We start from the raw sequence: 26,234 nt of genomic DNA on the forward strand, positions 1-26,234 counted from the left end.
TAGGCTTCACACACACACACACACACACACACACACACACACACACACACACACACACACACACACACACACACTTTCACTTTCACTGTCACTGTGACCACCCAGAGTCCCAGCGTCTGCAGCAAGACCTGGAGAAGGTGCAGCAGCTGGAGGGGAAAATCACAGGAGAGCTCAGCACCCTGAAGGAGCGAGTGAGCACCATGGAGTCAGAGCTGCACACCTACCGAGACCTGGACACCCTGAGACACACAGCAGAGGAGAAGAAGAAGGTACCACGGGCTGTGCTGGAGACATGGATGATCCTGAAGTTCTATACTACACACTGAGAAATAGATGTGCTGTATACAGCTCTGTTCTGTATGCACAGTATATTTGTTTGTATGTGGAGGAATCAGCCCCATCAAAGTAATCAGAAACACTACATAACCTGTTTCTGTTTTACCAAAGTGACTAAACTAAAGTCCAACCATGTGTTTGTTCCTCTGGTGCAGAGACTGCAGGAGGACCGGGTTTCACTGACTCAGCGTCGGGATTCCTTCAAAGAGCTGCTGCAGGAGATGAACCAGAAATATCAAGCTCTGAAGATCAAGCTGCAGGAAAACGAGACTCATGCTCAGGTCAGACCATTTCACACTTTCACACTTATTATTAGGTGATGCATTGTGTTAAACAGAGACACACATTTAGCTATTTTGGCGATTTTAATGCAATTTCTTGTAAGATTCCAGTTTGTGATTTTGTTGATTCACTTCAGGAAATATGCGCTCATGCCTTCTTCAGTAACCTTTGTTGAGCCCTTGAGCAAGGCACTTCAACATTTTGTCGTTACAAACTGTGATATTCTGCTTTGTGTTTTAGCTGGCTAACCTGGAAAGGAAGTGGCAACACTTGGAGCAGAACAACTTTGTAATGAAAGAGTGTATCCTTCAGTCTTTTATCTGATTGTTTGTTTAAGCTTAGTTTATGCTCTTCATCTCCAAAGACAACAGCTCAGTGAGACATGTGATGTTTCTATATAAAAGTCATTCATTGGTTACATCAGTGATCTTTCCTTAACTGCAGCATTAGTCATCGCCTCTAAATCCCAGGAGAGTGACTACGCCTCAGTTGCCAAGAACGTTTCTCAACAAGTGACTGAGTACAACAAGTCTCTCATAGACTCACTACAGAACAACAGGAGTTGAACACACACAAAAAGCATTTAACACACAGTCTGTAGTCTGACAACACTGCAGTCGGTTATCACAACCCATTTCAGTGAGATGGATGAACACATAAGTCTGTCAGCGATACTGACAAAGCATTGATGTGCCATCGTTTATTTGTTTCTAGTAACTCATTTGTTAGAAAGAGATATATTGGCACCAGTCATCTTTAAAGTCCAGTTAATCGTCTGTGAAAGTGGCTCTGGTTTGTAGCTGCTTGTTGTTCCTGGAAATTTTGAATGTCTGTTTTATTTATCTACTATATTTTGTATTTGAAAATACAGGAGATTCCTTGTCACTACTGTAGTGAATGTAGCTTCAAAATTTGAATAAAGAGGTTTTGAAAAAATGATTATTAATGTTGTAAGTTATGACTATTAGCCATGTAATACAATAAATATAAAGGTCCATTTTTGAAGCTGATTCACACCAGTTTTTTTTTTTTTTTTTAGACAAATCAAGTCAATTCAAGTCCAGGCTCAAATCACTGTGTGCGATGTTCACCCTGTTCTGCTGTGTGGTATAATCACTGGTGTTGGATCATATTCACGGGTGTGATGAATTACACATACAGCAGCAATGTTGTCCACAATTTATACTGTAATGTCTGGGATTCATTCTCTTTTTGTACCTTTCAGGCTGCAAGTAATTTAATACTCCAGGTATGTAATTAATCACAGTTAATATGTCTGCTTTAAGTTTTGTTAAATATCCTCATAACTGCCTGTCAGTGCAGACTGTTCAACTAAAACCTAAATTATTCATGTTTTGTTTTTGAGAAAAATCATTACATTCGTCTTAAAGGTTAATAAGTCAAAATTTTTGTTACTTTCTGTTTTTATATTTATTGCTTTTAATCACAGGAAAAAAACAGATCAACAGTTTGCATAAAATCCCGCTCTAGAAATATATTTGACCTTTCCAGTACAGAGATATCAAAGAGTAGAGTAAACATTACAACCGAGGGTGGCAGCAGAGTGACCCCTTGCAAATGTACAGTACAGCATTTATTTTTTAAACCATCAAGGTCGACAAAACTACACTTGGGTTGCTTGGTGCATCCTCAGTATATACACTGGACTTCACTCTTCATCCACACAACAGTCTGACTGGTCCACATCAGGTCACTGCTCATGATCTCTGGATCCAGAACTCAGAAGGATCTTCTGATCCACTTCAAGTCTTGAACGAAAGGAAGAATATCTGGGAAACAGTTTGGGACATAAATAATCTTTAAAGTGAAACTGGAGACAGTCTCATCTAACAGCAGTGTGTCTGATGGTGATCATCCTTTACAGATTTACATTAAATATGTCATGGTCGCCACCACTGGAATCTCCTGGCAGTCACTTTAAGCATTCGGGACAAACAGCTGTGTATGCGTAGATGAATATTTACCTCATGCACTGACAGCAGTTTGAGCAAAAACACTAAAACAAGCAGAACGTCCACAACGGCTTGAAACAACTGAAGAGCAGAGTCTCACACACACTTAATTAGAAAAAACTATAGTAACTTTAAACACTTGAGAGCATCACTGAGAAAAAATGGCTGCTTAGAAAAAGTATTAGTTACACAAAAAATAAAAAATCCAACATTTTTGTGATCTTCAGATGGACTCATACAGTACACACTTCACTATCAACAGGCTATGAGATGTTCAATGTCATCTTGCCGTTATTTTGTAATGAGAACTTTTAATACCTTATGGACACTTTCTATTACAGAGGCCAAAAGTGTTCGATATTAAATAAATACAAATAAATAACTTTAATCAGGTGACTAATTAGGTAGGCTGGTCTGTTTCTCATAATAAACCAAGCTCACAACCCTGCCTAGCTAATTAGCTTGTGCAGGCTTGTCTAGCTAAATAAATAAAAGGAGAGGTTAGTTCAATGTGAATAACGGACATTTTGAAATTAATGTAAAAATGAAATGAATAAAAATAACACGTCATAACAAGGAATTAAGTTTTAATAGTTTTTGTAAATTATTTCACTCACTTTTTTTTATTCATTTATATACTATTGAACACTTCGGGCCTCCATATTCTCACACACTGCCTCCCATTCATTATTTAAAAACAATAGCTTTAGGAAAACCCTCAGAAAATGTTAATGAACAAATATTGGTTCAGCAATAAAAACTATAGATCTTTCACATTTTTTTTTAATTCAGTTAACAAGTACAGAAATGTCAGATTTTGCCTTCCTTAGTGTGCAGTGTTATATAGGCTTAAAATGGAATCAGTTACCTGTTAACTATTTAAAATTAAATGCAACTGTGAGATAAAAATGAAACTTGCTTTAAATTCTCTTCTTAATGTCAGTCTGTCTGTCAAGTGGAAACAAAAGGAAAATTCAGGATGATTATCAGACTATAAACGACAACCCTTGACTAAATTGTTTAAAGCTGGCCCTACTGCTCCATCTCATACGCTCACGAAGGCAACAGCTGAAATATTTGTACTACATTCAAAATTGTATAAAAATATAAGCTTGACAGTCTTAATCCTCTGTAGAGACCCCAAGAGGCTGCACCCAACAATACCAAACTGTAGTGTTCTTAAAGTGTCACTATAGTCTCTCGCTGTGGTTAAAACTGTGAAGTTCACTGATTTTATGACTCTACTATTCTCCAACATTTAACATCCTGTCAAATCACTCGAGGCCACAATTCAGCAAACGTTACAGTCTTGCTTTATGAATGGGAACATCTTCCAACAGAGCAAGCTACCTACCTCGCTACATCCATAAAAATAGTGACAGAAAAATGGCATCAAGCGTGGATGAGACTGACACAGCTGTACAGCTGTTGTGATTTGACTTATACAACTAAGACTCAAATAAACTGAAGGGATAGAGACAATAATCAATTCGAATTTAGGGCCAACGCAGACATGCAAAAGACATTATTCTTGGAGAGAGATCGGGGTGGCATTGTGACGCCGGAGGAGGCTGTGACAACAGAGCCAATCAGAATGGGTTTAACACGCTTTTGCCTGGACACACACTCTTGTGTTGAAGCAAACTGAGGCCTTTAGAGTCCTCCCAGTAGTGGTTAAAAACTTTACGTCCTGTCTTTAGCTTATAAGTGTCCAAACCAGAATAGCCTTCTCTTCTGGACAGCATGAATCTGCCCAATAGATGTTTGTATTTTCTGTGGGTGAAAGTGGGAATCTTAGCCCAGCTTCAGACTGAATGAATTGGGGGGCTGCCAGGTAGATGAATGATAGAGAAGTGGGCTGACTGTTGTTGGTTCACTCAACTGTGATCAGGAAAGACTGATTTTCTTCTTCTTGTACTTCTACACTATCTGTAATTTTTCATTTAGAACACAGAGATCTCGCTGTAAAACGTTAGCCATAAGAACTATTTCACACCTGTAATACTAAAGTAGACTAAAACAGTCAAAATGCAGTGTTTGCTGATTAGTTTGCTATTTCGTTCTGATTTTGATCGAGAAAATAACAAGATCCTTAACATGAACTTGGTTGTGGTGAGGACTGTTTTAGTGCACTTAAGTTCCTGCTTCACTATAGTGCATTTCACCAAGTAAAACATTTAAAATAAAATACAAAGCAGCACTTACTTTCTAACCAAACATATATCAAGTGGCAAAAATGCATGAGATCCATACATTTTGATACAGTCAGATTCCTTAAATGAGAAGGTGTACATTCAAAAAACTTACAGCAAATTTGAAAATTAAAACAAAAATAAAATCCCCTCTTGCTTATGTTATGATTTGATTCTTGTTTAAATCTTTGAACACTGCTATACAATTCTGTCAGGCAGTAAAACCCCAGGTAAACTAATAAGGGGGAAAACACATAAATACGCTGTTTTAGAAATAAGTGAAATAAGAACCTTTTTCAGTCGAGACTATTCTCCACTTTCATGTAAAAACAAAACAAAAATTTCCCCAAAATATCTGTCAACTTCCTAATAATTAAGTAATAAGTTAATTGTTTCCAACCCTCAGTGCAAAAATATCAAAAACAAACTGAAAGGGAAGGGACCGGGAGTCACATGGACCGTTGGTGTGCGTGAGACAGTGTATCACCTCCACAGAGCAGGATTTTCTCAGGCACAAGTACTTAGGCTTTGTCCACTGAGCCCTTGGCAGGTCACTCTTTCTTTTTGAAATTTTTCTTTTTTTTTTCCTGAAGTACACAGAAGCTTTAGTGCACCGCTCACACACATCGCCTGGGGGAGAACAGGACCTTCACTGTGGAGACGACACCAGAGGAACTCTTCATCCTTTCTTCTTCTTCTTCTTGTTCTTCTTCAGTCGGCATTGTCAAACGCTTCTGAAATGTGAGAGGCTGCGTACTTCAACCGGAAGCCACCTGCAATGAATCACCAACACACAAGCAACCACATGGACACACACAGATGTATCCACACACACAGAGGATACACAATCAGTTGAGGAAATGATAATCTGAACATTATATAAGGTCAGTGAGGATATATCTTGCTTTTCTCTCAGTCTAAACCTTGTGTGTTTTTGCTCCTGTATATTTTAGGTTTTTGCATATTTTTCAAGAAAAGCCAAAGACTTTCTTTGAATGAGTTGAATGAACTGGCAGTCACTATGAAAGTCAGACTTCACATGGAACATCAGACCTATTATCAATGTTGCCATAGTTGTTTTTCATGGCATGACACAATGTTCACTGTTTTGAAAAAGTAGTTTCAGATCTTCATTTTTCATCAGTTTAAACCTGCAGATTTCACTATCTTCTACAGGAAAGGTGGCGAAGTTGAGCAGTGTAGAACTGGTCTGACAGTGACTTAACAGCTCCCCCCTCTGGATAATCTTCAGCCTGTTAATCATGAGTGAGCGAGCTGGTCTGTGTTTTAGTTTGTCAATTGACAATTGACAGCCAGTTTCACATTAAAATGGTGAAACGGTGTCACATGTATGACTGCATCCTAAAACACAGGAACTCTACAGCTGTGGTTCCACCTACTGCTTGTTGTCTGTAGATTGTTGAGGTAAGTTTCTCTTGCTGTGTGTCTATAAACACACAAACCAGGAGCTGATACGAACTTCTCTCACTGGCTAATCAGTCAGAGATGTAGTCAAAACAAAAACACCGTCTTTGATCTCTATCTATGTGTGACGAACTCGTCGGCTTTTTGCTATAGCTTCTCTTCTCCAGGATTTATTCCGCGTAAGAACACTCACAGTCTGAACCGAGACTTGGCTTTTCAGGCCTCACACTGATGCTATTTGGTACAGTGAATGTTTCAGTGGTACAGGTGGAACAACTCAAAATTTACCCTAACTTCTCATGGTCTAGGCTGAATGCTGGACTCTGATGACTGCTGAGGATTCTGGGAAGGGAAAACTAAAGGGTCCTCTGTTTCTCCCTGTACCTTGTAGCTGCTTTACCTTGCTGTGTGGAGTCTATGGAGGGCTGGTTGCAGTCCTGAGCGTAGTGGCCACTGACACCACAGTTATAACAGGACACATTGCCGTTCTTCTTATTGACTCCACCTCCCCCCAGTGTCGCAGCAGGCAGCATCCCCAGAGGATTTGGGTACACGTGCTGGTAGACGCGCTGACAGAACGATGCTGCCGGCGCCATCTGCTGCTGCAGGTTGTAGTTTGCGGCTGCGGCGACCGCCACTGCCGCCGCCTGGGTGCCCAGCATGTGTGATGGCACGTCTGCATGGCTGTGAGAGTGAGTGTGGAGAGGGCCGTAGGGGGATGGGTGTGCAGGTGGTGGGGCAGCGGTGAAGAAGGTGGGCAGCGTGGCGGCACCATTAGCCTGGTGAGGAGGCTGAGGCTGGGTGAGGTAGCTGTTGCTGCACAGGCTTGTTAGCTGGAAGAGAGGTGGAGGAACGCTGAACACCTGCCGTGCTGCTGCTGCTGCCATCTGGTGGGTGGGGAAGAATAAAGGTGCTTGGCAGCTGGAGGCTCCGCTGACACTGTTGCTGCCTCGCCCGCCACAGTTGTTGTGACAGCCACACGTCCCACAGCCCATTGGTTGCTGCTGCTGCTGCTGCTGTTGCTGAGGTGTTGGCTGCTGGGGAGCCACTTGTTGCTGCTGGGTTTGCTGAAGAGTAATAGGGTTGCCAGGGGCAAGAGGGGCACTTCCTGTGGTAGTGCCGCTATTGCTGTAGGATGTACAGTCACTGTGTGCCGTGCTGTGAGTAAGTGCTGGGCTGGGGCTAGGGGCAGGTCCAGGGGTGTGGGTGGGCACAGCTGGAGGAACAGCTGCTTGTACATGTCCAGTAGATGGAGCGATTCCAGCGGCAGCAGGTGCTCCTACAGTAGGCATGATAGATGTGGGTGCAGGGGGCAGGGTGTAGGGGGAAGGCAGGCCAGACGGTAAGGTTAAGCCTGGGTGCTTGGGATGTGAAGTCTCTACATGCGGCAGAGAGGAGGCCAGACCTGAGCTGACACTGGCCGGGTCTTGGCAGGGAAGAGACTGCTGAAGAGGAGAAGAGAAGGATGTGGGGCCAGGAGTCATGACACTGATGGCTCTTACAGGGGCCTGGTGTGAAGCCTGTGGGACAGCAGGAGTAGAACCACTTCCTGAGGCTCCGTCAGGGCCGCCCTGGCTGTGAGACAGAACTGTTTTGAACCTCTGAACCAGAGGCTGCACAGCAAGACTTCCTGGAGGGTGGAGGCCAATGGGTGAAATCCCAAATGTCGGGAGCATGTCCCTCTTCTCTGGGTCTCCCACAATTCCAGGGCCTGGGATGGCTGGAGGAGGCACTAGGGGCATCTGCATCATCAGAGTCCCAGATGAGGGCTTCCCATCAGGGATGATGCTTTGGCTGGGAGGAGGGACCAGTGGAAGTGGAGAGTCGGTGGAGCCGTTGGGGAGAACGTAGGGCAGAGAATGCATGTAGGGGAGAGGGGGGAACTCTGCGCTTGGGTCTGGGCAGAGGGGCTCCATCTGAGCCCGGTGGTTGTTGGAAGACAGAGGATGCACAGAGGAGACGTTCCTGACCACAGCTGGATTAGTCTGGTGTGTGAAGAAGACGTCAGGGCCAGGACCTTTACTGGAATCATCAGAGTGGCTGTCTGTATCTAACAGAGACACAACATCAGGTCAGAACAGATTCATGTTGCGAGAGAGGCCACAACACAGCTACATCCCCCATTAGAAAAACAAGTGTATTTTACCTTTGTTGTTGTCATCCTCACTATCCAGGCTCTCTGGTCCTCTGTGTTGAGGGCTGGATGGAGAACTGTAGCTTTCTGATGATGTTTCACCAAAAGTATCTGGACCAGAACCTCCATCTGCAGATGAAATTCAGATTTTGTCACTCTGTTATTATTCTTTGTCTCACTATTTGCTAAATTAACATCAACACGTTTGAGCCCCATTTCTTTTTTTTTTCCTTCATATTGAGCCCTAATTTTTTAGGCTTGTGCACCATTAAAAGTATGCTGAATTAGCTTTTAGCGTTTCCTGTTTGTAATAGGGGCACTTCCTGTTTGCATTGTATTCTGACAATGAAGAAAACTTAACTAAAGAGGATTTATGAACCTTTATTTGTGATGGACATAATGACATACCCCCCTGGAAAGTCTAAGTTACACTCAATCTAAAAATATGTGGGTTGTATCTGTGTTCTGTTTTGACTGGGTTGTGAGCAGGGGTGCAATTAATATTCAGTCGAATCAGTGGCCTAACTTCCTGTTGTTTTTAGAACAGCAGCACGATCCCGTCTCTTTTACCTCACAGTGTCTTTCCCTCCCTCGTGTCATAGTTTCATATCTGTGTCACACATTCACAATTTATCTAGAACTACATGTCCCTTCCCTCTGTTGGTCTGTTACAACCAGTCACCCAGACACTCACCTTTCCTCTGAGGTGACAGAGCTGGCACCAAACTACCATTGGTCACAAAGGCAGCTCCTTTTCCCTTCCCCTTGTCCCTGAAAGGAGGCAGAGATGGAGGACAAAGGGACAAAGTCATGTCAGCAGAGAAATTCAGTAACAAAAGATGTAAATGTGATGTGTGATGAGCAGAAGACCTTTGAGCAGTGCAGTGAAATAAGTAGCTTTAATATCAGTGATAATACACCATCATGTGACCATACAGATCACACATTTGATTTGATCAAATGTTTTTGAAACACAAAGATGTATAAAAAGAACCACTGCTAATGGCTTTCATGTGACTTTCTCTCAATGCATCATTTTTATTTTAGCTTTATTTATATTTGACTCAACCGTGTCACACTGCAGCATCGATACCTGCAAAGTTACCTGAACACCGTCATTAAACTCTGATAAGCTGCGGCTGACCTACCTGTCTGTGGGCAGGACTCTGCTCTTGGTTTTAGTGACTGTGTGGCTTCTCTTCTCAGCCTCCTGGAGCTGTGAGGAAGAGAATGAGTCAGAACATTTCAGAGCAGCTTTAGGTTTCTTCCAAAACATTTACAACAGATTTCAATTTTCAAAGAATTTATTTATGGTAATTTTGTTTGCTTAGTACCTCTGAATAATGTGTGGTCAAAAGTTAACCACTAATTAGGAAATTGTAGCATCACAAAGTCACTACAAAGTATCTAAATTACCACAACAGCAAAAGACAGACACCAAGCTTTGTTTCACACAAAAGGGAAAACAATGGTGCAAAAATAGTACAGCCACATTTTTTCATATTAAGTTTTTACCGACATAAATGGACAATCAAAACCTATACTACTCTTTGTAAGTATATCATTTGCAGTTATTTTTATCCAAATGTACCAAAGGAGAGCATTAAATGTTAGGAGGGAAGACTTCCTCCTTGATGTGATATATGTTTGTTATCTTCGTTATGTACCAATGCTGGTAGAATTTAGTTAAATATTTCATGATCTATGGGGAAAAAAAGAAATCATAAAACTAAACTCATAAAAGATAACTGACATTTGAATATTCTTAGTAATAATTGTTGCAATCACAAGAATTTGGACAGCACTGTGCAGCAGAAAGGTTCACATTTACTATGTGTTAAGCCTCTATTGGGGGGGGGGGTGCTTTGTCAGCAGCAGTGTGTCTCTCCCCCAGTCACACATACAGTTAGTCTTGACCTATATCAGTGAGATTAGCGGTGAGTACTCCCATTCACGTGGCAGTGTGTAACACATCCACTCTCTCTCACACACACACACACACACACACACACACACACACACACACACACACACACACACACACACACACACACACACACACACACACACACACACACACACACACACACAGGTACAGAGGAGTAGCCTTTGTGTAACTACAAGCTGTAATGATTAACTAGTGTTCATGGAACTGTCCCTAGCTGTGAACTGTGGTTCTGAACTGTACAGTTGAGTTAATCATCAAACCTACACTGGTAAATACCTCTGCTGCTGTTACAGGTGAGAAAAGTAAAACATCTTAACCCAGCAAGACCTCCAACCCAAACCACTCAGGAACAGTCAACCTTCAACTCTCAAAGAAAAGCTAAAATGTGTTTCTTAATTTTTAGTAGGGAGCTGTTTTTTTTTTTTTCCTCACAATCAATCATTTAAAATGATCTGAAAACATTCGCACCACCGCCGACCTCTTACTTCAGATAGACTCATCAACACAAGAATCATTGTTTTTTAATAAGGCTACTCTCTCTCGTTAATAAGGAAGGTTCAGAGCCATAGAACAGTTACACCGGAAACATTACATGTCCCAGTGGATTCTCCTCAGAGGATTGAACAAAGGAGGCCTCTACCTTCACCTGCTCGGCCTCCTGACTGCTTCTCAGTGTGCCGCTCTTCTTCCTCCTCTCTGCCGGACCATTGGCCTCTGCAGCGTGGCCCCCTCTCCGCCCGTCCCCCTGGGAGACTTTGGCACTAGAGAGACTGACGGAGAGGAATGTAAGTGTTGTCCTCTCAAATGTGTATTAGATCATAAAAAGGTCAATAATAATGTAGTCTCAGCATGTTTCACTGCTATTACTGAACTGTATTCCTTTTGATTAGCTGTTGTTTTGTATTATAATGATACATTAGTATTATTATGATTACATTATTTGCTGCAGTGATGTCAGAGGCACAGATCATAGAGTGTCTACTCACCCTTGACATGGACTCTTGGTCCCATGCTTCTTCTTGTGTCCCTGAACATACGACTCTACATCTGAGAGAAAGATCAATAAAACATCATTACAACTACTTTTCATCAATAATCAAGAAACAAGATGTAAAATGCTTTTTGTAGATGTTTTCCCGCTATGACAAGGAAAAAAATCTGCTCGGTATCACAATTTTAAAATATAGACCAGAGCAGATATTTGACGATGTAGAACCGCTGTCATATTAGTATCATTACTGCTCTTAATTCCAGCTGTTGATGCTAAACCCCAAAGCCCAATGAAACCTTTATACCACAATCTGCCACTATCCTAAGTCCACTGAAAATGAAGCAAGTTAGGTTAAAACCACAGTTCAAGTGAGATATTTGACTAAGAAAAATAAACATGTTGTCTTTCTTATTATTCCTATTACTTCTTATGTTAAAAGAGACATAAAGAAAGAGACAAATATGTAAAGTAGGAAAGCTAGCAACTCAAATATCATAAAATAGTTTGTAACCATCAGCACAGCATCAGTTCACTGTTATAGCTGCTGCGGGGCTCGTTTACTCTGACAGTGGCACAGTGGGGGAAAGTGTTCACATTATCAATACAGTACAGTATTGATATTTATCACCAATGTGTTTTACATGTAAAGCAGCCAGTCAGAGACTAGTACAGGAGATTACATTTACAGTTAAAATGACTTGTTGTTGGGGGGTTTAATTACTATCAAAGGGTAATGCTAGCACTTCCCCATTCTTTCAGTCTTAATGCTAAACTAAGCTTAGCAACAAAGCATAACTTGACCTTTATCTGTGCTGGGAGCTAAGACATGACACTGTTTAGTTTGAAAAAGTCAAGTTATATTTAGGTTTATTTTAACCTAAATATAATGTAATTTTATTATCTAATTAGCAGTATCAGCAATGACTATTCTATTAATCTCATTGCATTAACTGAGCATTCATGTATTCTGATGTAAACTATGAACCAGGCTGTGGGACTGCTGCTCGCGCTGAACTCAGTCCAGCACATGACCCGGCAAATATAGCCCAGAAATATGAGGATTTGAAACACACTCAGCCTTTCCAAACGACCTCCGAAAATAAACTCCAGTTAGCTTTTAAGCTGCGACTACAGCTCTACTTGCTGGGCTGTTCCTTTGCTTTGTCTGTGCACACAGTCAGGCTTCATTCACTGATTATACATGCTCCCGTGCGCTTCTTTTGTCCTCTTTGTCGCTCCCTCCCTGCCACTACTACTCTACGCAGAGGAAATTGGCTGTAAAAGATTTTCACTTCGTCTCACCTTCCTCCTGACTGGAGGCGTCAGAGCAGTCTCCTTGGTAGGCCTTTCCCAGCTGGCAGTTGCCTATAAAGAAACAATCACTTGGTTTCTGACAACAGTAATCGGATTATGGTCGCACATCTCAGTGACAACTGTTGCTGGAGATTTATGCCCCTTGCAGGCACCCATTCTGGGTTACTGCTTCATCTTTATCAAATCTTTGATACTAGAAAGACAATTTTTTCCACTACATCACCATAAAAACATATTTTCCTCCATATGCATGGAACCATGACGGAGTATGCCTACATTTTTCTGTTTTTATGTGCTCTCTGTGCTGTCCAGGTGTTTTTTTCCACTGTATCATGTATGAATTACCTGGAGTCAGACCACATCCGTGTGTTTCATGTCTAGCCAAAGGTTTAGTAACAATACCGTGAGTGTTCTGACTATGAAAATATATTTTTCTCAATAATGAGCTATCTAATTAGTAATTAAAGAACATAACAGATCAGAGAAAATACACTGACACTGTTATTGTAAGATTTTAACAATGCCACAATACCACAATAACATTCTTGTTATTTTAACTACAATTAAAACAGCAGTTTTACAGTAGATTTATTCAGTGAGTGTAGAAGAGAACAGAGAGTAGATTCTGAAAGTGTGTGGTGTCCATGTGAGATCATATCACTGAAGCTGACTTTAAAAGGAACCATGTCATATGCTAAAAATATATGAATAAAGGGCAGATGTTATAAGGGAAGGAAAAACACATTCCTTCACAGCTTCATGGACAGTGATTCTTAGTCTGATACTCACATCTGCAAGAAGAAGGTTTAGCAGAGTAACTGGAGTCACAATTGAAGAAGCTGCAGACTTTTCTGGTCTGTCTGAAGACTGGTGGAGCAGACAGGAACCTCTCCCTGAAAAGACATTTTTACATTTTTTACTTTCTTTTACATATATTTGTTTTAGTATCTGTAAGAGAAAATGAATCCATTTAAAATTACTTTATAATAAGCCATTGTTTCATACTTAAAACACAATTAACAATGGACCTGTTCATGTCTGTCACAGTACTGGGCTTTGTGTCGCTCTCTTCAAACCATATCAACACACTGGTCCTGAACATGCAAATCAGCACTTCATTAATAAAAAAATAAACTGTTGTAACCATCTTTAGAGTTATCTCCTAATACCAATATATTGTAGTTACACTAACATACTGCAGGTAACATAATAAAACAAAAGGCTTTGTCCTGACACCAGTAACGCCAAGATCCGTAAAGACTTGCAAATAAAAGTGATGCAGCCGAGTCATGGGCTGGAGCTCAGGGAGATAAGTTTCATTTTCCAGTTTCACTTCACACAAAATGAAACCCATAGACTCATGCACCATGGACACCACTGTGTGTGTGTGTGTGTGTGTGTGTGTGTAAGCTGTGAATGAGTAGAAGGGCATAACTGGCTCTGAAAATCAGCCTGACCTCTTCTCAGCCATCCAACTATGACACACCCACAAAATATAAGATCCCTGGTGCCTGACATTGTGTTATAGAGGCAACTGTAAAAAGCTGCATGCATCATTTGGATTTATTTAAAAGAAATAGTCATATAACCTTAGTGAAGCTGTATCTCTAGATCAGAGGTTTTGTCAATGTGAGAGGTTCCTCCCCAGGGGAGAATACAACTGGAAGTCATCTGTTGAAGTTTGTTAGTCTTTTGATTCACTGAAACAGTCAGCAGCTGGAGCTGCAGCAGAGGCTGAAAGACAGCGCTTACTGAGGAAATGAAGGTTCTTCAAAACCATTAGCATCCAACTGCTGCAATTTGTGCCAAAGATTTCACTCCTTCTCTGAGTCGTTACTCTGTCAAAATCACTGAAAACAAAACACTCTTTATAACTTTATAACTTGCCTAAGAATCTTCACATTTTAAAGTTTCCTTCAGTATCAAAGTTATCCACTGATACTTGTCTGTATGTCCATGTGTAGAGTGCAAACAGGAAAGGCTAACAGACAATGTGGTATACTTTAAACAGTGCCAATTTGCCAAATTGTAAACAAAAACAGGAATCAAGTTGTAAGCCACAGCTAACTCCCTGAATCCATGGCAAAATACTTTCTGGTTACATCCATAAAAGCATTATGGGAACTGCAGTTTCAAAAATTTGAGCATTATTACTCCCCAGAAGTAAGACAAAAAATTAATATCAACCTCAATGCATGTTGCACTCATTCAATAAATTTTGACATTTTGACTAGGGCTCAAAATAATGATCTTTAGTCATGGTTCTTACATACAGATATTTCCCCTTATGTAGAAAATCTGTTGACAAGCAGATAAACAAACTGCTGAAAATTTGCAGTGGGGGCAGGGGGGTGGGAATTTGGCTTGTGTTAGAGGGGGTGAGGGGCACAGTTGTCTCAACTCATTCTTGATTCTCATCCAGTGTTTTCCTTGGCATTGCTTTGTTATATTAGCATTAATAACACTCACAGGCTGTCGTTCTTCGGTTACAGAAAGTTCTGTTGTGTGACAAACAACAGCTCATACACATGAGTGGTTACTGAACACCTGTAGGGAGTTAACTGCTCTGATTTGGATTTCTCTGGGTGTTTCTACTGACTGCCTCCTGAGCCCAGAAAGCATGGGTGTCAGCTGCCTTCTAACTGAGCTGAGGCACAGTGAGGAATAAGAATGTACTCAAGATTTATTACATACAGGAAATGACCCCAAGAGCCCCGAAAGTGACCACAGTGTGGACAGCGGTTTGTCCTCGGTCAAGGCTGCGGTTTGTAATGTTTTCGTGTGATGTTACATGGTGTGAATGCCAGAGAACACCAAACAACAGCATGGAGTCCAGACAAGTCCACCCTCTGTAACTGCCAGAACTGAAATTCAATGTATTTTAACTCTATCTAACCATGAAAATATCCAACACAGCAGAAAGACTGGCAACTGAGACTCACAAAAGGAAACAATGAGGTTGTAATCAAATTATGTAATTATGATCAGTAATGGGAAATTACTGTGCTACAGTGTAATGTACCTGAGGTTCTTCTCCACCTCCCTGCTCTCATGCTGGTCTCCCTGGTTCAGGAGTTTCAGGATGCTCTTCTCAAAGGACTCGGTGCACTGATCCTTAGGAAGCTGCACAGAGAAAAGAGGGAAGATAAACAACAGACTCAGATTCACTGAGAAACAGGTTAAAGCTATCATTGTCTGCCTGGTAACAGCTACAACAGTCATAAGTGTGTAAATGTGTCGTACCACATGCAGCGGTGCAGCTTTGGATTCAGCTTCAGTGGTCTTGAATGAAGCTTTAGCTGAAGAATGTGTCAGTTGTCTTCTAGACTCGACTGAACATCATTGGAGTTTGTGCATAAAGCTTTTAAACTGTTTTACACACTGTAGCTCAAATGGTGAAGACTGGAAACAAATCTTTTGACTGGTGTTTACTTTTGTACAAGTAAGTGTTCTCCTTTTATCTTGTTATTTGCTGCCTGAACATTTTAAATGTTGACATCACTCTCTGCTACTTGGCAATAATTCCACAATATGCAGAAATATTCTTCATTAAAAGTTCAGTCTCTATCATTTAATAAGGCAGTAAAATTGTCTTTTTCACAGTAGATATTTTGACTTGTCATTGCAGAGGAATCACAGGTCTTGTAACATTTACACATGAATGGTTGCTCAGTTCTATTGAAGTTTTCAGCTGTCTCACTGACAGTGAGTCTGCATGCACAATACCAGCACCCTGAAACTGAAGTAGCTAAATGGAATTCAGCCATTGTTCATTTTACTATTTACACCTGTAATTTTATGACTGTGACAAAAGATCTTACGTGAAAAAAGCTATATGGGTCTCTGACACTGTCCATGGTGCTGACACACTCATCACAACAAGTTTCACCTCACATGACACCGGACCGGGAACTGAACTTTGATTTAACTAAGATTCATTATTTTACTTACATTAATACATCCCTGTTTATTAAAACTTTGAATTATTCAGACAGTTCCATGGAAACTTGCTGGAACACATTATGTGCCTGGATCCATTATGGGATTGAGTATTTGCCCATTATATTTTCATTTTTGCCTTCCTCTTGTTCTCTTCTTCTAATTCTTGATTTTTTATACCGGTTGGCAAACATCGTTGTGGAGCATTACTGCCACCAATCCGAATAGAGTGCGGATTGGGAAATGCTCAGGTGTAGAACACCGGACCGACGCAGACCCTCAGTTGTAGTATGAATGGAACCAGATGCCATGACCAGAGAAAAGCCTGCAGCTGTCTGCAGATGTGGATGTGAAAAGTATGTCCGTGCCTTTAGAGTGGTGTGGCTGGAAAGGAACTGTGATTTTTCCTGTGATTAAGAACCATAACTTAATCAATAATATGTTAAAACAAAAGCGGATACCTTGAGAAGGAAGTTCTCCAGTTCCAGATGGGTTTTGGTCACACTGCTAGAAGAAGAGTCTGACCACTTCACCTGAAACACAGCAGTAGACAACCTCCATCACTACATGGACGACAATGAGACCAACAACAGCGACGTCAAGAAGCAATGATGGTATAATGTCATAGTAAAAAGTAAACACACACATATTGAAGCACACACCCAAACAGAGAAGATTACACAACGTTGATTTAAGTGATCTATTTTTGGAGAACAACAAAAATAACATAATGACACACACAAAAAAAATAGTATTGTTGCCTTTTCATCCCCCTCTATGATCATGTAGATATGACATTAACTTGGCCGCATTGAAATGTGTAAAAATGACTAAACCTATGTTATATATTTTGTTGAGTTGTGTACTAACATAAATGTTTCTAGCAATTTTCAAACCAAGAGAAATCTGTAATTGTAATCAAGGAAACAGTCTATTTTGTTTGGTCGTCTGTCAACGGCCTCATATGCCCTTTGTTGTGTTTGTCTGCCAGAAGATTCAAAGATGACTTTTTATCCAGTTTTAAGCCCCATTTTTACATGAACCTTTTTAGTCATCATTAGGTCAGACAAACAAGTTGCTGTCAGCTGCAGCTTGACTCACAGCCCCTCTGAGACATCTTGTGTCCGCAAAACAGCGAAACTATTTTATTCATTGTCTTTTACAGTTATAATCACCAGGTCTGTTTGTTTTGGAGATGAGGAGACCTCTGTGGATAATTCGGCTCCTGATAAAAACCTCCTGAATGATTAACAATGAAGGAATCCGAACCGGGAGAAGCTAACTGCAATGATGGCAATAGTGGTGGAGACAACAACTCCCACGTCACCAAACTCCGTCTTTTGTTATTGTTTTCATTGAGAGACCCTTAGCGACAGAAAATGACATATAATGGGTTTAAGAAGAACAAATGTTCTTCAGTTATGTAATGGTTCAGACTGTACAACATCTACTTGTGTTAAATGTTCATATTTTAACACTTTCTATTCTTCTCTTTATACGAAACAAACATCGTAAAAAAGTCTAACTTCTACACACACAACCAGGTTGTAAATAAAATAGATTTGTTTGTTACTTGTGGCCATGAGTGACTGTATGAGCTATAGGAATCCATTAACAAAGGACAGGAACAGTGCCACTGTGCTCTTCTTAAGGCCAAGCAGTTTATGAATGGACACTGATCAGAATTGGCTCATTAAAGATGACTTGATCAATGCTTATTTAGTGTCCCAGACCAAAAACCTAATTATAAATTATCAGATCAATAAGCATCAGTCAAACTGTCTTTTTATTGACTGATACACTATGTCCGACCAGCCTCCACCACACAGCTGCCTGTGCCAGTTTATGTTCGGCCCCCAGGGAGCCCTGATCTCAACAAAATCGAGTCAGTCTGAGATCTCAGGAAGAGACAGAAGACACTGAGTCAGACTACGTCCACAGAGGAACAGAGGCAGGTTCTCCAAGAGGCTAGGAACAACCTGCCTGCCAAGTAAGTGTCCTGATAAGAATCTCTGTTGTTTTAAATATTGATTTGATTTAGTTTTCTCTGTTAATTAAACTTTGTATGACAGTAATTGTCATGTCATTATATTTTTGAAAGCATCTTCACTTTGCCTTTAGCAGCTAACACTTCAAACAGTACTGTATTTGAATTTTATGTCTGCAGTAGAAGTATTAAAATCAACTGTGTGAATAGTCAGACAGTCATGCTATTGCAGAGCATCTTATTCAGTGTTGTATCACCCACAAAAATAGCAAGCTATGACTTATCATGCAACAACTAAGGGGATGACTTACTGTCTTAATACCAGCTAGCTACATTATCTTGTGGCAAATGAGGCTCAACTTGATTGGTTTTATTGGGCCAAGTACTTCAGTTCGCTTTAATGAAGTTGGGCTTGGAATTCAGTTAAGTATTGTAATAGGCAGACTATAGATTAAATACTGTGGGGCTCAGTTATATGGGAAACTGTCTGTTGGCTCATACTGATAATCAGTGTTCGCAGTAAAACTGCATAATACTTTTAAAATAAATAACTAGATGGAAACTATAGAGGAAATCCCAACTTGGTAACACACAGACATGAAGGAAAAGTGATTTTTACAGCCTTTTTTTTTTTTTTTTTTTAACAGTCAACCTTTTTTTTCCAAAAGAGACTTTGGAGGAGCCCTTCCCGGTATTGAACAATATTCGTATCTATAGATAAGGTATGTTAATTATGCAACATGATAAAAACGACACATCTATTTAGCCCATGGGTGCAGTACGAACATGTGAGAATATGTGGGTGTTGAGTCTGTGTGAGTGTGCATCAGTGATTTGTGTCCAGTATAAACAGATGGAGAGTGAGAGTGGATCACTGTTGTGAGTGCTGTTGGCTTGACTATCAAAGCTCGCAACAGGACTGTTAGTGTCTCCTCTCCATCTGTCTTACTGAATTTTTCTTTCTGTAATGCAGCACTGAATACTCACTCACTGTGGAATTAGCCATTTGGGGCAAAAGAAGGAATAAAGGAAATAAAGAAAAAAATCCCCAGATTTTCCTACAACAGCCAACCCACACACTCAAAATGATGCCTGTAATAATATGCACACATGCAGAACCTGCTCTTTTCCTGCATGGTCAAGTTTAATTTGGCTGCTACAACATACAGGGCAACCACCTTGTTAAAATCCTGCTCAACCGATTCAAAAATCATGTTGGAGATTTTAAAAAAGGCCTTATCCCCAAGCTGACATTGGCATAACCAGGACAATACACCAACGGGAGAAAGTGATGCCAGAGCGACACCTCACGTACAAACTAGCATATGAAGGCTGTGGACAGTGAATAGTTCAGTCCATGATGTTTTCTGACCTGATAGTGATTCAGCAGCAGGAGCTGTTGTCTAATATGAAATATTTTTTACATTTTTTAAATAGGGCATCAGCAGTAGCAGGACAGTGTGTAGTACTTGCACCCTATTCATCTGCTTGTATGTTTTTATATTTTTGAGCAGTGTGGGGTTGAACGTGGTTTATGGACTGAAAGAGACCATGTGGTATGATCACTTTCTGCCTGCGTCTCTGCCCTATAGAAAGGCAGCCACTGATGTGGCCCTGAGATAGGTTGTTTGAAAGTTTATTCTATAAAATTTCATTATCTTTAATACTTCAAGGTTTTTCACTAAGCTGTTATTGTTACACTCCACTATCAAGCTAACTGTTTGTTTTATTTTTCGAATGCAGTGAACTGGCTACCTACCAAAGCTGAAAGCACAATGCAGGAAGGTGTTAGCCACAGAGCGGAAAGTGTGCGCGTATGTGTGTGCATGTGTGGTGTCCCGCAGCTACGCTACAGGAAACACCACACATAACCACAATGAATGTGTAAACAGTCTCACTGTACTTGAGATTACATATATAAACATACCAAATCACACCTAAACCACACATATTAGCACAGCAGTGTGTGTGTGTGTGTGTGTGTGTGTGTGTGTGTGTGTGTGTGTGTGTGTTGTTACGTACCTCAAAGTTGTATTCCTTGTCTTTTCTGGTCCGGGAGATGCCCCTGAGCACAATTCCTTCTATATGCACCGCTGCAGCAAAAGAGACCAGAAATGAACTATTATGACTCTGTGACAGGTTTAGTAACACAGCTGCTGGAGACGAGGCAAATATTGACTTGACAAACACATCTACAGAAAGCCTATATAAATACTTAATCCCATACAATTATCTGGGTTATTATACCGCTTACTATGAACTTGTATGTGTCAACACCATGTACTATTCAAAAAGGAAATACAGAAAAATGTGAGGTCATTGTACAAAACTACCAACATAAAAAGCATTTAAAAAAATTACAAGGCCAAGCAAATGACAGAAAAAAGGAAAATAAAAATTAAATTTACAAAAAACAATTCTAGCTATAGTAACTAATGTCCTTGCTTTCTGGAAGAAATGTATTATTCTGACAGATATTTGTCCCTTGCACTGTCCTTGCTGACAGAGTAAATCAAGGAGGCTGAACAAACTGGATCCACTAATCAAAATGCTGCCCTGTTGCACCAGCATCACATTAATAACAATCATTATGTACAGTATACACGATGTTTCCATTTACCTTCTCTCTGTGCTGCCCAGCGGCTGGAGCGTCGGCTCTGGCAGGGAGGATGAGAAGCTGTACACTCTCCCAAACCGAGCGCTGGGGGAGGCAGGTAATCCCCCTTCTGACCTGTTAGCTCCTAGAAAGCAAAAAAACATGAAGTTAGTTACAGCCACATACTGGTTCCTTCAACGTTTCATGTTTAGTTATAGCACAACTATAATATGTCATAAGATCAAGATGTCTTAGTAATTTATAATTTCATATAAATATGAAACTACAGTTTTCATAGTTAGCTAATCACGTAGCTAATCGTGTAGTCTGGTATATACAGGGACTAGGATTGAAAAGCCTAAAGAAAACCCACTAATCTCCAGTTCAAAGTCAACAGCAAATATACCATGTGTGTACAACACAAATACCAAAGGAAATGGAACAGCAAAAACGATAACAGTCAAGCTACACCATTCATGTAAACACAGCCTGCGGGATTTCAAAAAGGCAACTAAAGCATAACTGTCTGACAATCCAAAGGGACTGAGCAGACCTTATGTAAGCACAAAGAAATGCCACGACCTCCCTCTCATTCACAGTCTGTCTTTTACCAGATTTGACAGTGCCACAGTCCAGACACAGAACATCTCTCTAAAAATGGCAAGTGTGATTTTATTAAGAGCTGTGCATCTTCACCAGGCCAGGCCCTGACTCACAATGATGTCAACCCCACGGATTCATCTAGAACAGAGACAACCCCTCAGTGTTGTTTAAAGGTACACTCACTGTATTACAAGAGAACTGCTCTGGTTTAGCACTGGTCTCCTGTATCATAGATAGACTGTGGTGTGTTATGCTAGTCTCAAGCAGTGATGAGGAGCAGGCTGAAGATGTCTGGTATGCTCACTTCTTTCTAACTCCACAAACCCAGAAATTTTTCATTTTCATCACGTCTTCATCATTTGACACATTTTCATGCAGCTCCACCTGCGGGTCTTGTTTTTTAACATATGAAGTGGTAAACCTAACCTGAAAACATGGTGGGTAAAATGGAATGGAATTCCGCTTTGAATTGTATTAAACGAAAAAGGTAAATGTAGCTCACATTTCTACTGCTACTTATGCAATGCTAAACATCGGATGTGGGGTTTACCTTTAGTAGTCAACTACCAGCGATGATTTATCAGGCAGGAGCAACAGTTTAAGTGACGTTTAACTTTTTAATTATCGCCTGTTTTACAATAACGTTTTCTACGAGACTACCGATAGACTTATTTATAATAGATACTGATAATTCATTTCCACTCATTGCTCAACTGATGAGCGTATGCCTAATGTAAACTGGGTTGCTCATGTACTGATGGGAAACTCTTGACACTCGAGGGTCAGCTACATTTGCATTCCTAACATGACTTCAGATTAGGGAAGTGATTTTCCATTAATATGTATACAGTGTACATTTATAGTTGACTTTTTCAACATACTTGAACAAGCAAACATTTGATCCTCTTTGATACAGTGCCTAAAGATAGAGGAGGTTTATTTAAACAAAGCCAAAATGAAAGTGAGCTTTTTCAATAATTTATTAAACAAAAATATCAATAGATGTAATATTCCTCTGTGGAAAGAGTAAGTACACCCTTGGCCACAGAGGCTGGTATTGCCCCCTTTAGCTGAAATAACTTCTTGTAGGCGTTTTGGATAATTGTCAACCAGTCTGACATTGACTTGCTGAAATTTTTGACCACTCTTCCATGCAAAATTCCTTATGTTGGAAGATGTTTTTTTGCATGCACTGCCCGTTTCAAATCCTCCCACAACATTTCAATGGGATTCAAATCTGGGCTTTCACTAGGCAATTCTATAACCCTCCATTTATTCTCTTTGAGCCATTCCTTGGTGGATTTGCTAGTGTGCTTGATCTTTGTCCTGTTGAAAGGTCCCCTTGTGGTTAAGCTTTCAGACAAGTGGCCTACCATTATCTTTACGTACTCTTTGAAATAATGCAGAACTCATAGATGAATCAAAGCTGCCCAGTCCCTGAAGCAGCGAAGCAACCCTAAACCGTAACATTTTCGCCACCATGTTTCACAGCTGAGGTTCTTCTCCTGAAAAGATGTCTTTGGTCTGCACCAAACATGTCTACTGTTACTGTGGCCAAGCAACTCCATCTTTTATCCATCTGTCCAGGGCACATTAATCCTAAAGGCTGGGCTTATGTCTATATGTTCACTGGCAAACTAGTCTTGCTCTGATGTTCTTTTTAGACAACAGAGGCTTTTTCCTGACATGGCTCCCTTGCTGGTCAAATTTATGCAATCTCCCTCTGATTGTAGACGCATGCACTTTGACACCAACAGCTGCAAGAGTTACCAGCAGATCTGGTGATGAAATTTTGGGGTTTGGTGTGACTTCTCTTTGCATCAAATGGTCTACTCTTGAAAATGTCACCACTTGTCAATAATTTTACTTATAATGGATTGATTTCTTTCAAATAATTTGAAGATCTTTTTGAAATCACTGGTACCTAATCTGCTACATCTGACTCCTCCTTTATGGATCTAAAAGGTGTGACTTTCCATGTGACTGATCCCTTTTTTGGATTATGAAAATGACTACAAAATATAGTGAAATATTCAACTAAATGTGTCATTTATTTGAGTAGATCACCTGTATTAATTGGCACCATTTCAAAGAGGATCAAATGTTTGCTTGTTCAAATATGATGAAAAAAAAAATCAACAATTCCCATGGGTTGTACTTAATTTTTCACAACTGTTCATTTTCAATGCTGAAACAATGTTTCGATCAACAGAAAATTCTTACCATGTTTCTATATTTGCTGCTGTCATTATTAATAACATTAATAAACCCATAAGTATCAATTTCATTATTACCATTGTAAAAACCAGTCTGACAGTGCTTCAATACAACAATAACTGCTGGGTTTTCTGTATAATATTGTAAGGTCTTGACCTTACTCTGTAAAGTGCCATGAAATAATGTATGTTATGATTAGGTGTTATATAAATAAAATCAAACTGAATTAAACCAGGCAGTTGAACTGCAAGGTGGGGAAAAATATCTGACATCCAAATATCAAAGGCATGACTTCCCCTGTTATATAAGTCACACATATGCTCCAGGGCACAGGCATGTCTTTCATTATGTTGTCTGATTATTTTTTTTTACTTCATTGAAAGCTCTAATGGTACACTACAAATTAAGGGATGAAATGAGAAACAGCTGTGTAAAAAGCAGGCAACAGCTCAATCTCAGATAACCTTGGGAGTTACATTTTACCATTGCATTTAAAAGAATTTGAAAAGTAACAGGTGCAAATTTTAACTTCAATTTACCAAGTTCCTCAATAGATAATTTACCTGACAAAATTTCTACCGCAAAAGAGAAGAAAATCGGTAAAAAATCAGCTGTCCGACTGGAGTAAAAATTTCCCTACTCAATACTTAAACAGCTACAAGTTAAAGAGCACTTTGTCAAACACCTGCTGCTGCACAGTTATAGCACAGACCAGCTGGGATAGGCAATCTGGAGTAGCAGGCTGCTGGATAATTAGACAATATCATCAGAACAGCGCTTGGCATTTCGTCTGGATAAAGCTTTAACAGGGGCACCGGCTAGCAGCCAGTTGTTAATGACTTTCACTCTACAGGTCATATAGAAAGATAACGGTATCTAGTAGGATGTAGATACACAGCCCAAACAAATGGAAAGCAACATAATGGGACAAAAGCAACGTAGCCCTAGCAATATGTTAACCATTTTAACATGGCTGGTGTCACTAGTTGGAACCACTTAGCTGCTGGCAGGTTAACCGGCTAGCTTATATACGTTAGCTAACTCTGTTAGCATGGACGACAGCTGATGCTAAGAAAAGGACCTTTCCTGCCACAGTACTCAGCATGCTGTAATATGCAGCCTCATGTAACGTTAAATATTATTATCTAATTAGCTATACATGTATGCTTACGTATCATTTTACTTATAACCACCTATACAACATGCTTAAACTCTCTTCTAAAGAACAAAAGTTGAAGTTAAGCAAATGTCGACCTAGCTTAGCGTTTAATAGTATAATGTTGGTTTATTAGTCATTAAGTTACCGTCGTCTGGGCGTTTATTCTAAGCTGATTTTGACGTCTCTCCTCTACAGCAAGCTCTATTTTGTCAAGCTGCCCTCGGACCGTCTCCCGTTGGTGGAAATGGAAAGCTGGGTGTAGAGAGGCCATGGTAAAAAGCAACGCCAACTGTTCCAGAGGTCCTGCCGCTGTTTCGTAAGTGGACAAGCCGCAGGTCTGCTCTGTCCGCCCGTACACGTTCCCGTCCTGACACGGCGGACGGAACGGGTGATGGTGAGGACCCCTGAATGGAAGAAGGGAGTAATCATAATTTTTGTAGAACAAGGCCGGGTCTACATGGCTCAGTATCCGAAAGAGTATTCCAGCACATTCCCTGCTGTCAGACCCGAGGAGGGACAGGCAGACTAGGAGTTTGGACCTAACCACCGGGTCAATCACGTCAGTTAAAACTCCCAAATCGCTCGGACTATTTGCCCGAAACTCAAAGTCCCGTAAAACATGGTAATCTTTCCTTGCGAGGTCTTCCAAATAAGATCCCAAAAAGCGGAGCTCCAGGGGTTGGCACATATGTAGGAGCCCGCACATGAACTCGATCCGCTTAGCGGGGTTTAGATGGAGGCCGAACCACTCAAAGACAGTCTCCTTGTCCAACTGGGATGGATACAAATGAGGTCTCAGCGACTCCTCCAGCCTGTCGGACACCGAGGAGGGCGATACAGCCCTGGGAATACGTTGGTGCTCCGACTGATCCAATGAATCGTCCTCGGCCGTTTCGTCGCCTCCTTCCTCGCCCGTTTTCATCGGCAGTTTCATTTCCAGCATTATCAGCGCTGCGAGAGAGGCTTCAAAGTGTGAATAACGGACCAATATACATTATTGACAACTTACACCGTATCGTAATGCTGAAAACAGAGGCGAACTATCCGTCGTTTGACAGTGTTTTTACTATTAGCTAATCATCTGACGCGGCGATAGTACTGTAGAATTTTTTTCCAACGGTTCGCTCTTCTTCTGCTG

At 40.6% G+C, this 26,234-nt stretch overlaps 2 protein-coding genes across 3 annotated transcripts in view; one reads left to right on the plus strand and one right to left on the minus strand.

Annotated features, from left to right (window-relative positions):
- ift74 (intraflagellar transport 74) overlaps positions 1 to 1,628 on the plus strand; it is a 15,852-nt gene extending 14,224 nt beyond the window's left edge. The window contains exons 17-20 of the mRNA XM_023403604.2: positions 106 to 269; positions 492 to 617; positions 859 to 919; positions 1,069 to 1,628. Coding sequence (XP_023259372.1) covers positions 106 to 269; positions 492 to 617; positions 859 to 919; positions 1,069 to 1,184 — 467 coding nt within the window. The 3' untranslated portion in view covers positions 1,185 to 1,628. The remainder of the gene's footprint in view (positions 1 to 105; positions 270 to 491; positions 618 to 858; positions 920 to 1,068) is intronic.
- A 1,533-nt stretch (positions 1,629 to 3,161) lies between these two features.
- On the minus strand, positions 3,162 to 26,234 carry zcchc2 (zinc finger, CCHC domain containing 2). 2 transcript variants are annotated; one of them, XM_023403603.2, is made up of 14 exons: positions 25,242 to 26,234; positions 21,142 to 21,262; positions 20,544 to 20,614; positions 16,996 to 17,067; positions 15,618 to 15,718; positions 13,385 to 13,488; positions 12,584 to 12,646; positions 11,277 to 11,337; positions 10,937 to 11,060; positions 9,491 to 9,558; positions 9,037 to 9,113; positions 8,355 to 8,471; positions 6,609 to 8,258; positions 3,162 to 5,556 (listed from the first exon to the last, which is right to left on the minus strand). In XM_023403603.2, the coding sequence occupies exons 1-14, from the start codon at positions 26,037 to 26,039 to the stop codon at positions 5,495 to 5,497; spliced, it is 3,489 nt and encodes a 1,162-aa protein (XP_023259371.1). In that variant the 5' UTR covers positions 26,040 to 26,234; the 3' UTR covers positions 3,162 to 5,494. The 2 variants fall into 2 exon arrangements, with proteins under 2 accessions (XP_023259371.1, XP_023259370.1); XM_023403602.2 differs by having other exon boundaries at positions 10,931 to 11,060.

The sequence above is a fragment of the Seriola lalandi genome, unplaced genomic scaffold, assembly GCF_002814215.2.
Source record: "Seriola lalandi dorsalis isolate HSWRI2012SDOR001 ecotype SW California unplaced genomic scaffold, Sedor1 jcf7180002054162, whole genome shotgun sequence".
NCBI classification, from domain to species: Eukaryota; Metazoa; Chordata; class Actinopteri; order Carangiformes; family Carangidae; genus Seriola; species Seriola lalandi.

Excerpts from the sequence above, each read along its gene's own strand:
- zcchc2 (XM_023403602.2), bottom strand. The coding sequence starts at position 26,039 with ATGCTGGAAATGAAACTGCCGATGAAAACGGGCGAGGAAGGAGGCGAC. Across the intron at positions 11,061-11,276 it reads ACCAAGAGTCCATGTCAAGG|TCTCTCTAGTGCCAAAGTCT; the intron begins GTGAGTAGACAC and ends CCTCTCCGTCAG. Across the intron at positions 8,259-8,354 it reads TGAGGATGACAACAACAAAG|ATACAGACAGCCACTCTGAT; the intron begins GTAAAATACACT and ends TGTCTCTGTTAG.